Consider the following 12408-nt stretch of genomic DNA (forward strand, 5'->3'; position numbering starts at 1 on the left):
TGGGTTTGCTGAACTATACCAATATCAAAAGCAGCTCTATCCACCCCACTGGGAGTTCTGGCCAGAAGGTGGAGGTTAGTGTCCAAGAAGCCAGACAGCCTCCATTGCTTTGCAAACATAGAACAAACTTTACTATCTCAGCACACTCTGTGCTGGTCTTCATAGCTCTTCACAATGAGGAGGCAGTTTGAAGATGACTCCTAATGTCCATGGCATGCTTTCTTGAAAGCTGCACCAGGTCATATCAAATTGACCTCTCTCCATTCCTGAACCATTAGCCTTCCTGACGGCTGCCCTTTCTGGGGCATAAAGTCTCACAGAATGTGTACGGCTGTTGATGGTCCTGGTTCCTAGACTTTTACAAAGCAGGAGAGACACATCCTGGAGGTGTCAGGGTACTGAAGATCATTCTGGAAGGATGCATACCTGGCACACTTAGGTGCCTTGGCCTCAGTACACACGCATCGCTTATGGGGCCTCAAAGCCCCTACATGGTGTGATGAAGATGAAATGGGCTCACACATTTGCATGCCACATCAGTACCAGGCACACATTAAGCAGGGGACAGTTGTTTACATTCCCAGATGGTTGGTGGCTGGGAGTGAATGAATGTCTCTATGTCAGGAAGCTTTGTCCAAACATTCACAGAAGCTCAAGCTGAGGTCCAGAGAGGAGATGCCCTCAGGTGGGAGTTTCCCTATTTGAGGGTCAGAGTCCAGGGCCCTCTCTGCCCAAGTTCCATGCCAGCCCTCTCTGAGCCGTCAGTCCACCCAGGCACAGGTCCTGCTCATGGACAGCAACCTGCACACCTGTGATGCCAGGAACACGAATCTGTCGGGAACTGAAAAATACCCCACATACCGACACCACTGAGGTAGGGGCTGATGGTCCTCCAGGCACCAATGCTGCCCTGTCGCATGCGCTGCCCCACGGCCAGTTCCAGGTACAAGAGTGGCATCCCCTCCACAATGAGCATGATGATGTAGGGGACCAGGAAACTCCCTGTGGACAGGAGCATCAAGGTCAGTGTGGACAGATGGGCTTTACCCTGCCCCCACCTCTGTGCAATGCTATCACCTGACTTTCCCCATCCAGTCCTCTCTCTACTCCATCTTCCCTCAGACCTTTCCACTGAACCTCCATTCATCTGCCCATGTGTCTTCCTCCTTCCACACACCCATCCTTCTATAATATCTTCCGTTGCACATCGGTCCATCCATTCACCTGCCCATTGGTTCATTTATCCATCATCCATTTATTTCTCCATCTGTCTGTCCATCCACCCATCCATTTATGCATCCATCCATCTCCTTTTTTTCCTTATATCCTTTGACCTGTCTACCCATCAATCTATTTGTCCATTTTAGTAAAGGCTATGTTCCCACAAACTTTATGGAGTAATAGTCCAAGTCTCAGAGGTTATAAACTAATCTCATTTTTCCCCCAGAATGTCAAACAGTAACCACAGCAGGCCTAGTGAGTCCCATGGTCAGCTTGTCTCTGTGACAGGACTTATTTAACTACTGTTTGGGGTCAGATGGAAATCCAAGGCCTGATGCCAAGTTCCCAGGAATAAGGGCTCTTTTCACACTGTCCAGCAATCGTTTCCATCTCTCTCCCAACAACACATTTCAGGCAAATGAGCTCTGTAATTTTTTTGATAAAGACATTAAAACAATTGAAAATTCAGGTACAGATAAATGAAGTAGAATCCATATTACAAATTTTATACAAAAATACAAAAATGGATCACAGACCTGTGTTTATTATCTAGAGCTTAAATTTAAAGAATAGGAGAAATCTTTAAAACTTCAGGTGAGGCAAAGATGTTGTAAATGCAAAAGGAACCGCACAATGTCTAGAAGGCAATGATGTTAAATTTAACTACATTACATTCCACACCCCCTTAAACAACACTTAAAATAACAAAAGACCAACTTCAGACTTGGAGAGAATATATAAAATCCCCCCTCCCTGAGAAAGTGTTATATGAGGCATTTACAGAGGAATCTCAAATCTGACAGACATTCCACTAAACAACACACTGTAGTGTACTCAGTTCCATGTCAGAATACATGAGATTGGGTCTTTTATCAAGAATGGAAATGACACTGGCTCTTAGCTCTAGAAGAAGCACCAGAGCAGAGCACAGTGCTGGGCTCTGAGCAAATACTTTCTTAGTGAAAACAAGTGCAGCGGGGGCAACAGTGAGATATGAACTCAAATTTTACAACAAACTTCACTTCTGTGAGTACTGCAATCTGTTCTGCAGGCCAGAACCGTAATAACCCAATCACGTTGAAATATCCTACCTCTAAACACTACTGAGTGGGAATCAAGTTTCTAACACGTTAGCAGAATGGTATCTGTTAAGTGGCAAATGGCCTCATCAGGAGATATTAAAAAACTAGAACTCACTAGCAAAGTGCACATTCATACAACAATGGGATGAGAGAAATGCACTGTATATTAATATAGACTTGGAGAATTTCATTGCGAACAGTTAGCTAGTACACATTCTTTTGTGTGGTCATTTAACACAAACCAATAATTCTTACATAAAACAGTGGTTGGTGCATTAGTTATATTTTATAATCCCTCTGCCTCTCCTATAGTCTCTAGTTTCCAAGCAACTTGTCATGCACAACAGATACCTGGAGCACATATGAGCATATCTCCTCAGCATCCCTGCCACCTGTACTTCTGTGTTAGCTAACAGGATAGCTTGGAGGGGTTGACATGATTCTCATTTCTTACTTCCCTGGAAACTGCCAATAGATATTTACCAGTATTGGATTGTGCAGCACTATATCTCCACACTGGTCTTTTGGCTCCCAGCTTACAGGTGTCTCCATGGTTTTGTCAAAGACTCTAGTACTTTATTCCTCAATCTCTTTCCTGGTTAAACCCTCTTTTCTTGCTTCTTACACTTGAGATACAATCTATGCTCCCTCCTTGGTCTCTGAGGACCTCTTTCCCTCTGTGGTCATTGCTCCCTGACTCAGAGCCCTGAATACTTTCACCTCTGTCTCCCATCTCCATTTTCTGTACATCTGGTTTCCTTAGAGGTTTTTCCCTTTACTTCCTACTCTGCAACACTTACTTTTAAAGCAATGAGTTACGTGAAATGCAGTAGGTACCATTCTCTCTTGCTACCTGTCTCCTTACTATTGAGGAAACTTTTGCCCCTTACTTAGGTCTGTATGAAACCAAGAAGCTAGAGCCTAGGGAGTACCTGGTGACTACAGGTTAGTATCTTTCAGGTCTTACTGGACCCTTCACACATATCATGTTTTCCCCGATCACCTCTTCAAATACTAAATTTGGGTCTTCATCTTCAGTCTCACAGTGCCTTCTCTTAAGGCAACTGTCATTATATTATTCCCAGACTTCTAAGCCACCCACTGAGGACAAAGAGGTAGACTCTCTCTGGATCACCACTGTCCTTTAGCTCTTATCAAAGGGTCTGTCAAGGGTCAGGTCTTCAATAGATTATTGGTGATAAAGGCTCTATTTAGAAGGGCGTATAATAAAGATATTACTGGAGGAAAATAGTGGGAATGTCTTGAAAGTTACTCATATTGCTAATGACAGAGCATCTAAAAAATTTATAGGGGCCAGTAAGATGGCTTAGTAGTTGAAAGTCCTTGCAACCAAGCCTGAGTTTGAGTTCTCAGACACACATGGTGGAAAGAGAGAACTGAGTCTCAAAAGGTGACCTCTGATCTCTATACAAACAAAATAAACAGCCTAAAAATCCACACAGAACTATTTTAACCTCCTTTAACTTTACCTGTGTGTGCACTGGATCAGACACAAAAAGTCTATCCATGAAGATAGGCAGTCAGAGGGACCTTTGGAACTTATGATAAAACACTGTACATCAACACAAAAGTCAGCATGTGTTAGAACAAATGTCATCCTCTGAAATAGACTTGCTATGAGAAAGATAAGAAAACAGACAGGATTTATGTTTATTGGGTATTATCAGGCAATGATAAAGAACAGTACAGAAGAAAACATGTTTCATAAAGATAAAACAGTAGCCGACTAAGGGTGGCAAATGCCTTCAGCTCCAGCATTCAGAAAGCAGAGGCTGATGGTTCTCTGTGAGTTCAAGGCCAGCCTGTTCTACAGAGTGAGCTCTAAGATGTCCAGGGCTATACAGAGAAACCCTGTTTCAAAAATAAAATAAAATAAAAGAGATAAAAAGTATGGTGGTTGGATTTAAAGCCCAGTGGGAACAATAAGAAGAGTACAGTCAAAATAATTAAGAAACTCATAGAAAAGAAGTCAAGAGATAGACATTGTAAGAACAGACAAGGTATGGCCAACAAGCTTGAGCCCTTACTCTGCCTAGAACTTAGGGAAAGAGAACATTACACACACAACAGCTGAAACATGTGCATAAATAACATTTCTAAGACAATTACTGATAGTGGGACGGAGATTACAGAACATCACATTTATTTCTGATATTTTAAGTGCCTAGGATAGCTAAGAATTCATAAAAATAGCTGCAGGATTCTCCTTCACAGAATCAAACATCTGAAAACAATAGAAAAACAAATTTTGAGCAAAAGAGATTACAAACCCATCAATAGTTCTTAAAGGAAAGATAGTCTCAGACTTTGAGTCCTTTATTTTCTGTTCCTGAAAGGATCACTTGTTGACACAGCATGGGATCTGAAGAAAAACCTCAATTGTGGAATCATGTTCTAAAATAAGTAATCAGTAATAAATAAATAAGTAAAACACTGACGTCTAAAAACAATATGATTGGCCTGGCAGTAGTGGCAAATGCCATTAATCCCAGCTTTTAGGAGGCAGAGGCAGGAGAAGTTCTTCAAATTCAAGGCCAGCCTGGTCTACAAAGTGAGTTCCAGGACAGCTAGGGCTACACAAAAAACTGCCTCAAAAGAGAGACAATAATAATAGTAATAAAAATAATAATAATGCTGATTTCATTGGAAAAATAATATAAAAGAAAAGGAATTCATGAATAGGGAAACATGTTTTTAAAGATTTTTATGAGTATACTGTAGCTGTCTTCATGCACGTCAGAAGAGGACATTTCTTCATGCACATCAGAAGATTTCCATTATACATGGCTGTGAGCTATTATGTGGTTGCTGGGAATTGAACTCAGGACTTACAGAAGAACAGTCAGTGCTCTTAACTGCTGAGCTATCTCTCCAGCCTCAGAAACATGATATTAATAGTAAAATCATTGATATATATATATATATATATATATATATATATATATATATATATATGAAGTCCCAGATTACGTTTTTAAAGTGTGCTAAGTAGAATGGAGTAAGGAAAGAAGCAAGAAGCAAAAGTACACTGTGGCTTGAATGTGTTGCTCAAGTATGCCACACGTTGGAAGCTCAAGTTCTGATATGTGGGACTATGAGAGATGATTGGGTCATGGGGCTGACAGTAATGAATTAATGGAATATAGATGGAGTGGCTTTGAAATAAAAGCAGGTTTTTCTAGGCAGAGCTGCTTTGTTTAGAACACAGAAGGTTGTCATGTTACAATACAGCACGCTGCCCCACCACACTGGTTAAGCCGGTTAATCTCCAGTGTTAACTTGACTAGATTTAGAATCATTGTAAGAGCACACCTCTGCACGTGTCAGTGAGGATGTTTCTAGAGAAATCCAAAATTTAAAAGGGGAATATCTACCTTAAGTGTGGGCTAGTGTTCTGGACTGAATAAAAAGGACAACGAGAGGGCGAGGAGATCATTCAGCCAATAAAACACTTGTCCTAGAAATGAAGATCTGAGTGTTGATGCCCAACACCCACAGAAGGCTGAGCGTGCCTTCCAGCGCCTTCCATCCCCGCACTGGGGACACGTGGAATCCTTGGGGCTTGCTGGCCAGCAAGTCTCACAGACTTGGTGAGCTCCAGGTTCAGTAAGCTCGTCTCAAAAAATAAGGTAGATGGGTCAGAGATATGACTCTGTGGTTACGAGCACTTGCTGCTCTTGCAGAGGACCAGAGTTCAATTCTAAGCTAAACACACAGCTATTCTTTTACAAATTACTCACTTGGTGTTAGTCAGTTATAACAACATAAAATGGAATACCAATGTGTTAAAAATTTCAACTCCCTTAATGATATCAAAGAGAACATTTCCTTTTTGATATACTGATGGAGGAGATAGAGCTTTCTTCCAAAATTTGAATTAATTATTAATAGAGTAAAATTTGAATTAAAAACTTGTAATCATTTGAGAGAGAAAACAAATATATTTTATAAGAGATCAAAATGCAACAAACAGGAAGATAGCATAAAACATTTAAAATAATAGCAAAATAGTCTGATAATGATTATAAACAGATCCACTTTTCTTCCACTAAAAGATTATTTACTCAATAATAAAACTTTCAAACTTTAAAGCAATTAGGTTCTGCAACTGGAAAATGGTTAAATGTGTTGTTGCCTCTTTAAATGAAGTGCTCCAGAGCTATTGGGCCTATAGTGCTTTTGAGCTATTTTTTTAAAAAAAATATAACATGGCTTTGAAAATTATTACGATAGTCCCCCCTCCCTTTATTATTTGGTTCCTTCTTCCTCCTCCTATTTTTTTTCCCTCTGAGACAGGATCTCTACATATCATAGATTGGTCTTGAACTCAAATTTTCTCTACCTCAGCTGAGTGCTGTTTATTCATCCTGCCTAGCTAGTGTTGTGAGAGATGGCGGGGGGGGGGGGGGAAGAGAGAGGTGGGGTGGGGCGGGAGGGTGGGAAGGAGATGGAGTGTACTCATATATGCCAAAGCATGAGTATAGAGGTCAAATGCAAAGGTCAGAGGACAATGTTCAGGAGCTGGTTCTCTCTTTCATGTGGTTCCAAAAACTGAACTCAAGTCATCATGTTTAGAAACATGAGCCTTTATTCACTGAGCCATTTTGTTGGCCCCTTAGGATAGGCCATTTTTAAAAGCAAAGCATCAAATGACATATAAAATGTGGTTCCCCAATTTCCATAACTTTGTCCTCTACAAAAATCAGAGCAAGTGTGCAAGTGTCCATTAAGCTTACTTCCTTCTTGAGTCATGCCCTTTCTTCATCTAAGAAGCAGGTCCTAGATGACCCTGCAGCTTTCTGTGATCCACTGTTCCGCTCAGTGCAGGACCCCATCCTATGCCTCCTTCCTCTATTCACCCCTCTCACTTTATTCTAGAAGTTCCCACTGGGGTGGAATCAAAAGCATTGGTGAGGAAAACTGAAATCCTCCTTATTCTCCTTGACCACCTGGATCTAAAGCACCCAGACTTTCTCTTCAAGTCCTTTCTCCATAGCTCCCAGTAGCACCCTCCTTTCCCCCACTACCTAGTATACCCCTGGCCACCATTCTGCTGGGTTTCATAGTGATGACCACACCTCTCTCTCTCGATTAGCTCTGGCCTTGCCCGAAAGAATAAGAGGTAAAGATCTTCAGCTTGTGACCCAGGGCTCTTGAGGACACACTGGCTACTACTTCACCTCCTCTCACCTGCCTTCATCTCTGCTTCATGTATCACAGTCACCCACAGTTTCTGGTCATTCCCCTAAAATGTGTGCTCTCTGTGCCTTTTTCAGTTTACTCTGCTTGGAGTATTTCACCCTTAACTATCTGATGTACTTAATGTCATTGTTACAGGCTTCCTAGACTCTCCCATAGATATCAGTCTTTTCAGTAAACGGCTCCACCTGCTCTGTGCATGGGATGCTTATACATTCGATCCTGTGTAGCCTTCATCTGTGCTAGCTCCCCCATAATGTAAGTCCTACCTTGTGGCTGATACTCAATAAATGTTTATGGAATGACCCTCACTGCTTAGAACAAAATATACATTAGTGATTAAAAGCTGCAAAGAACCACACAGAGAAGTTTGAAAACTCTCTAGGGTCAAATCTAGACCAATAAAGACCTCTTCAGGCAGGACACTGGGAACATGTGCATGTGTACTTTTTATAGTTACTAGTGCTTCAATCATGAAAGTGAACACATAGACTCCAACCTTTTCATTTATCCACCAGAGGTGAGACCTATCACCACAGAGGAGGGGCGGCCTAGCCTAGGTGCCTAGGAGGGCTGCATGGGAACTTTTGATTTGGGGAGAGGGAGGTTTCCAGGAGAGAATGAGGAGGTGAATAGACAATGTGGTGTGTACTCAGAGAAGAGCAGAAAAGGGAAGAGGCTGGGTATATGAACAAAGGGGATATGGAACCCTTAAAGGAGAACCCAGAAGATACCCAAACTCTTGGCTAGACTCCCTCCAATGTCTATCTGAAGCTCTGACTGAGTTCCACAAGAGGAAGTCTTGCCTTTATACAGAAGCCACAGAGTCCTATAGAAAGAGTCCCATTTTGAAACAGGTGTCATTACTCCTCCTGAGGTTACCTATGCTCCTCTAGGCATGTTTTCCATCTGTAACAAACAGGACCAACCCTAGTAGTGCTGTGAAGACTGACTTGAACATCTGTAGAAAATGCTCTACAGCGTGATTGGCTGACATGCCAGAAGCCCAGTGCAGTAGCTTCTCACCAGGACTGATGCTGGAGACACTGGAGAAGAGCAGTCGAGGATCCTCTCAGGCCCAGACCACAGCTTAGGGCTTAGCACCTGGAAGCTCAGTTTGGAAATTATATAAACTAGAGGCTTAATGCCTCTGACACTTTGGTCTTGTTCCACTGAACTGTAGAAACAGCACAAGACACAGCCTGAATATGCATGCACACACCCTAAGTGAACACTATAGGGTAATTCCCCGTCCATCACTGGAAACTTTGGTAATGCACCATGCCCAGGCTGGATGCGGGTTTGAGACATGGTATACACTGGTATACAGGCCCTCCCAGAGCAGCTAGGAGTCCTCGTCTCTTTCCAGGCTTGCACCCAGGGGGAGGGGAGTGGCCTTCTGGAGCCAGCTACCGTGGGAATGTTTATACCAGGATGGTATAAATACACACACACACACACACACACACACACACATACACTCACACACACACATACACACACACACATTTATATAAGCTTCTGGTAGATGTATGTTTTCTCACATTGATACTCAGCACATTTGCATCCCAGAAGGAATTAACACCTTAGACTTTGGTCTGCTGACTTTTTTTTTGAAAAGGGGATTTTTGTAAAATTCCTTACCATCCATTTTGGTTTTGTGTTTTGTCTTTGGTGCAGGGTTTGGGGGGTGGGAACTGTTCAGGGAAGGGTGACCCCTGGGACATAATCTTCAGAACTGACCTACTTTGTCACAACAGAGCCCCTCAGAAAGGATCCTAATCTGTTTGATTCTGTGAGGTATTTTGGCAGTTTATCAACAAGCTCCTTGTTGACGTACTTGATTCCATCTGTATCCTCCAGACTCTAGGGCAGAGGTTCTCAACCTTCCTGCATTTTCTCTTGTTGTGGAGACCCCCAACCATAAAATTATTCTCATTGCTACTTCATAACTCTAATTCTGCTACTGTTATGAATCATAATATAAATATGTTTGGAGATAAAGGCTTGTTAAAGGGGTTTCAACCCACAGGTCAAGAACCACTGCTCAGGGAATCTACAGTTTTTCTCTTGTAGCTCAGTGGAAGCTAAGAATGAGTTCAGATCACCTGGGCTTGGGGTGATATTAATAACTTGTTGTCAATTGACAACTATGGATCCAGAGTGGGCAGAGGTGCTACCAGCATCCCTCATTGTTGACTGTGTGTGTGTGCCTGCCTACACACACACACACACACACATTAGTGGAAGTCTGAAGTTGATAGTGGATGTCTTACTTCTTCAGTCTCCATTTTATTTACCAGAGTAAGTAAGGCCTCTTAATTGAACTTAGAGTTTGTAGATGAGCCGGGCTACCCTACCCAGTTTGCTCTAAGGATCTTGTATCTGCTTCCTGAGTGCAGATCCTTACACTCAATTTTTCTTCAGAGAGAAAAATTCTGAAGCTCCCAGTGTTTGTGACCAAGTGCTCACTTGACTTCACAGGTAAGGAGAGTCAGAAAGACCAGCAGGGGAGGGGAGCGTGGAAGTTCTCCAAGTTGGCACAGGAGGGAAGGAGCTACCTAGTGGGTAGGTGGAGATCTAACCTAAGGGTAGTTGAGGCAGGAAAGAGCTTAGGAACTGGGCTATCGATGAACGGCATAGAAATAAGTGGAAATGCCAACTAAGAGATGGTCACATGTCTACTGTGCCAGGAGAAACAGTTTGGTTTTTGTTTTGGGCACATTTGCTATCCATCTAACTGCAAGTCCCCCTCTCATTTATTCTACCCTCAGGTCCTGTCTGTCCAGCTAAACAACTGTACCAAGCCCAAGATTTCCTTTGGTTTCTTCTACCAGTTATCTTGAAGGTCTCCTCGTACATATTCAGCCTGACTGTGCCACCTGAGGCTGCTCAGGTGGTTGTGCATTATAAACAAGGGATTAAGCTGTCATGTGACAGTGAGGTTCACCTGGCCTGGTAGTTGGGAGCTATGGTCACAGGATAAAGGTATTGAGGCGATGTACTAGCACACAAAGGTGTGGAAAATCTGCCTCTGACAAGTAATTCTTTCTAAAGCTAGTTACGAAGCATTAGAAGCAGGTGACAGCGTATGCCCTCTACATATGGCACACTTGAACACTTCACATTAAAATAAGTTAAGAATTAAAAATGCCTCTTAAAAAAAAATCTATAGATTAACCTTTTGTTGAATTGATTTTGCTATAGCTAGAGTGACGGGGGGGGGGGGAGGTTAGATTTTCTTAAACAGGTTAAATTTTGTAATACACTAATTTAGTATTTTTTCCACTGTCCTGATATCGAGAAATAATGTGCTGATTAGCTCTGTTTCTACACACACACACACACACACACACACAGACACACACACACACACTTTTAGATCTCTCCTCCCGAATATATACAAACATGCTGTTAGGTAAACAAGAACCACTCAGAACTATTGATGACAGTTTAAAAATATTTTTCCTTCTCTTTTCTCTGCATGGTTTTAAGCACAATTACTTACAAATGTTAAACAGTTTTGAATCTTACTTCACCTCCCTCTACTTATCATATGATAAAACCTTAATAGTTTTATCTTAATAATAAAGTTTTTATTAAAACTTTACCTTTGTGGTAGCCAAGGGCACCATTGTGTGGATGTTCCATTTCTTATAAAACCATTTGTTTTTCCCGAAGGGCTTAGAAAGTTTTTAACATTTTGATCTTATTAAAAGATGGTGGCCATGTTATTTTCTACCTCTGTATGTCGCTTTTTCCTTTAGATGAGGTTTCAGAAGATAGAATTGAAGAGGGAGGTTTTTATGCTGAGACTAACTTCCTTCATGCCATACTGACCCAGAATGGTACTTGGACTTCGGAAGGTACGAGTCCCAGAGTTCTCGCTTTTTCCTGCTAAGCCAGGGCCAAGTGAAATGTTTGTCCTACCCCTCACCCGAGTTTCTCCCCTACTAGGTCAGAGGAAACACTTATAAAAAGAAAACAGCACAACCAAGAAACAAATTCTCCAGGCATGGAATTATTTGCTTTCCCTCCTGATTCCAAGCCCAGACTAAGTCTTCACATCTACAAACCGATCACCTTTTTTTTTTTTTTTTTTTTTTTTTTTTTTTTTTTTTTTTTTAAATTAAGAAACAAAGTAAAAGAAATTGCTCAGGATCATTTTTGATGTTATCTTTCAACTTGCGGTCGGGGAACTTAAATTTCGGATCTGCAAGTTGATTGGCAAGTTCCTGTTAAACAATTTACTCCTCATTTTTACACCTCTGTGGAGGGGTGACGCACCTATCCTTCCACGGGACCACAGTTCGGACTCAGGACCGCGAGGGTCAGTTTCTTCGGGCGAAAGTCCCCGTGCCGCGGCATTCTCAGTCTTAGGGACCACCCGCCCTTGGAGGGCACAGGACCAAACACTTTGCTGAGCTGTGTTGCTAGGGACAGAATGCCACCTCGAGCTGAGGCTCGCAGGACCGAGCGCCACTGCCACTCAGCGTCCTGTCACCCTCCGTGCCCCGCGGGTCCACACTCACCTCCGCCGTACATCTGGCACAGATAGGGGAAGCGCCACACGTTGCCCAAACCCACAGCATAGGAGATACAGGCAAACACGAACTGCAGCGGATTGCCCCACTGAGGCCGTTCCTTCTCCATGTCCCGCGCTTGCTCGCTCCTCTTTAGGGCCTGGTCTCTGGCAGTCACTCGCCCGCCCGCCTTTTAATTGCTAATCTCATTAACGCGCACAAGAGGGGCGAGGCCGGCAAGTGGGGAGCGGTGAGCCCCACCCTGCCTAGCCTCCGCGGGGAAGGCGCCCCTCCTTGGTCCTGGGTGTGGACTTGAGAGCTAGGGGAAAAGGATCACGTTTCCTCAACTTCTTACTGATTAA

The 12408-nt window shown here is 42.7% G+C and overlaps 1 protein-coding gene across 1 annotated transcript in view; it reads right to left on the reverse strand.

Annotated features, from left to right (window-relative positions):
• The window catches only part of LOC308434304 (sodium- and chloride-dependent transporter XTRP3A), a gene marked incomplete at both ends in the record, with an annotated part of 38474 nt that extends 26298 nt beyond the window's left edge, over positions 1-12176 (reverse strand). The window contains 2 exons of the mRNA XM_080934546.1: positions 862-1002; positions 12056-12176. Of these exons, the coding sequence (XP_080790672.1) occupies positions 862-1002; positions 12056-12176 (262 nt within the window). The remainder of the gene's footprint in view (positions 1-861; positions 1003-12055) is intronic.
• Between the last annotated feature and the right edge of the window lie 232 nt (positions 12177-12408).

The sequence above is a fragment of the Micromys minutus genome, assembly GCF_963924665.1.
Source record: "Micromys minutus genome assembly, chromosome: 21".
Classification (NCBI taxonomy): Eukaryota; Metazoa; Chordata; class Mammalia; order Rodentia; family Muridae; genus Micromys; species Micromys minutus.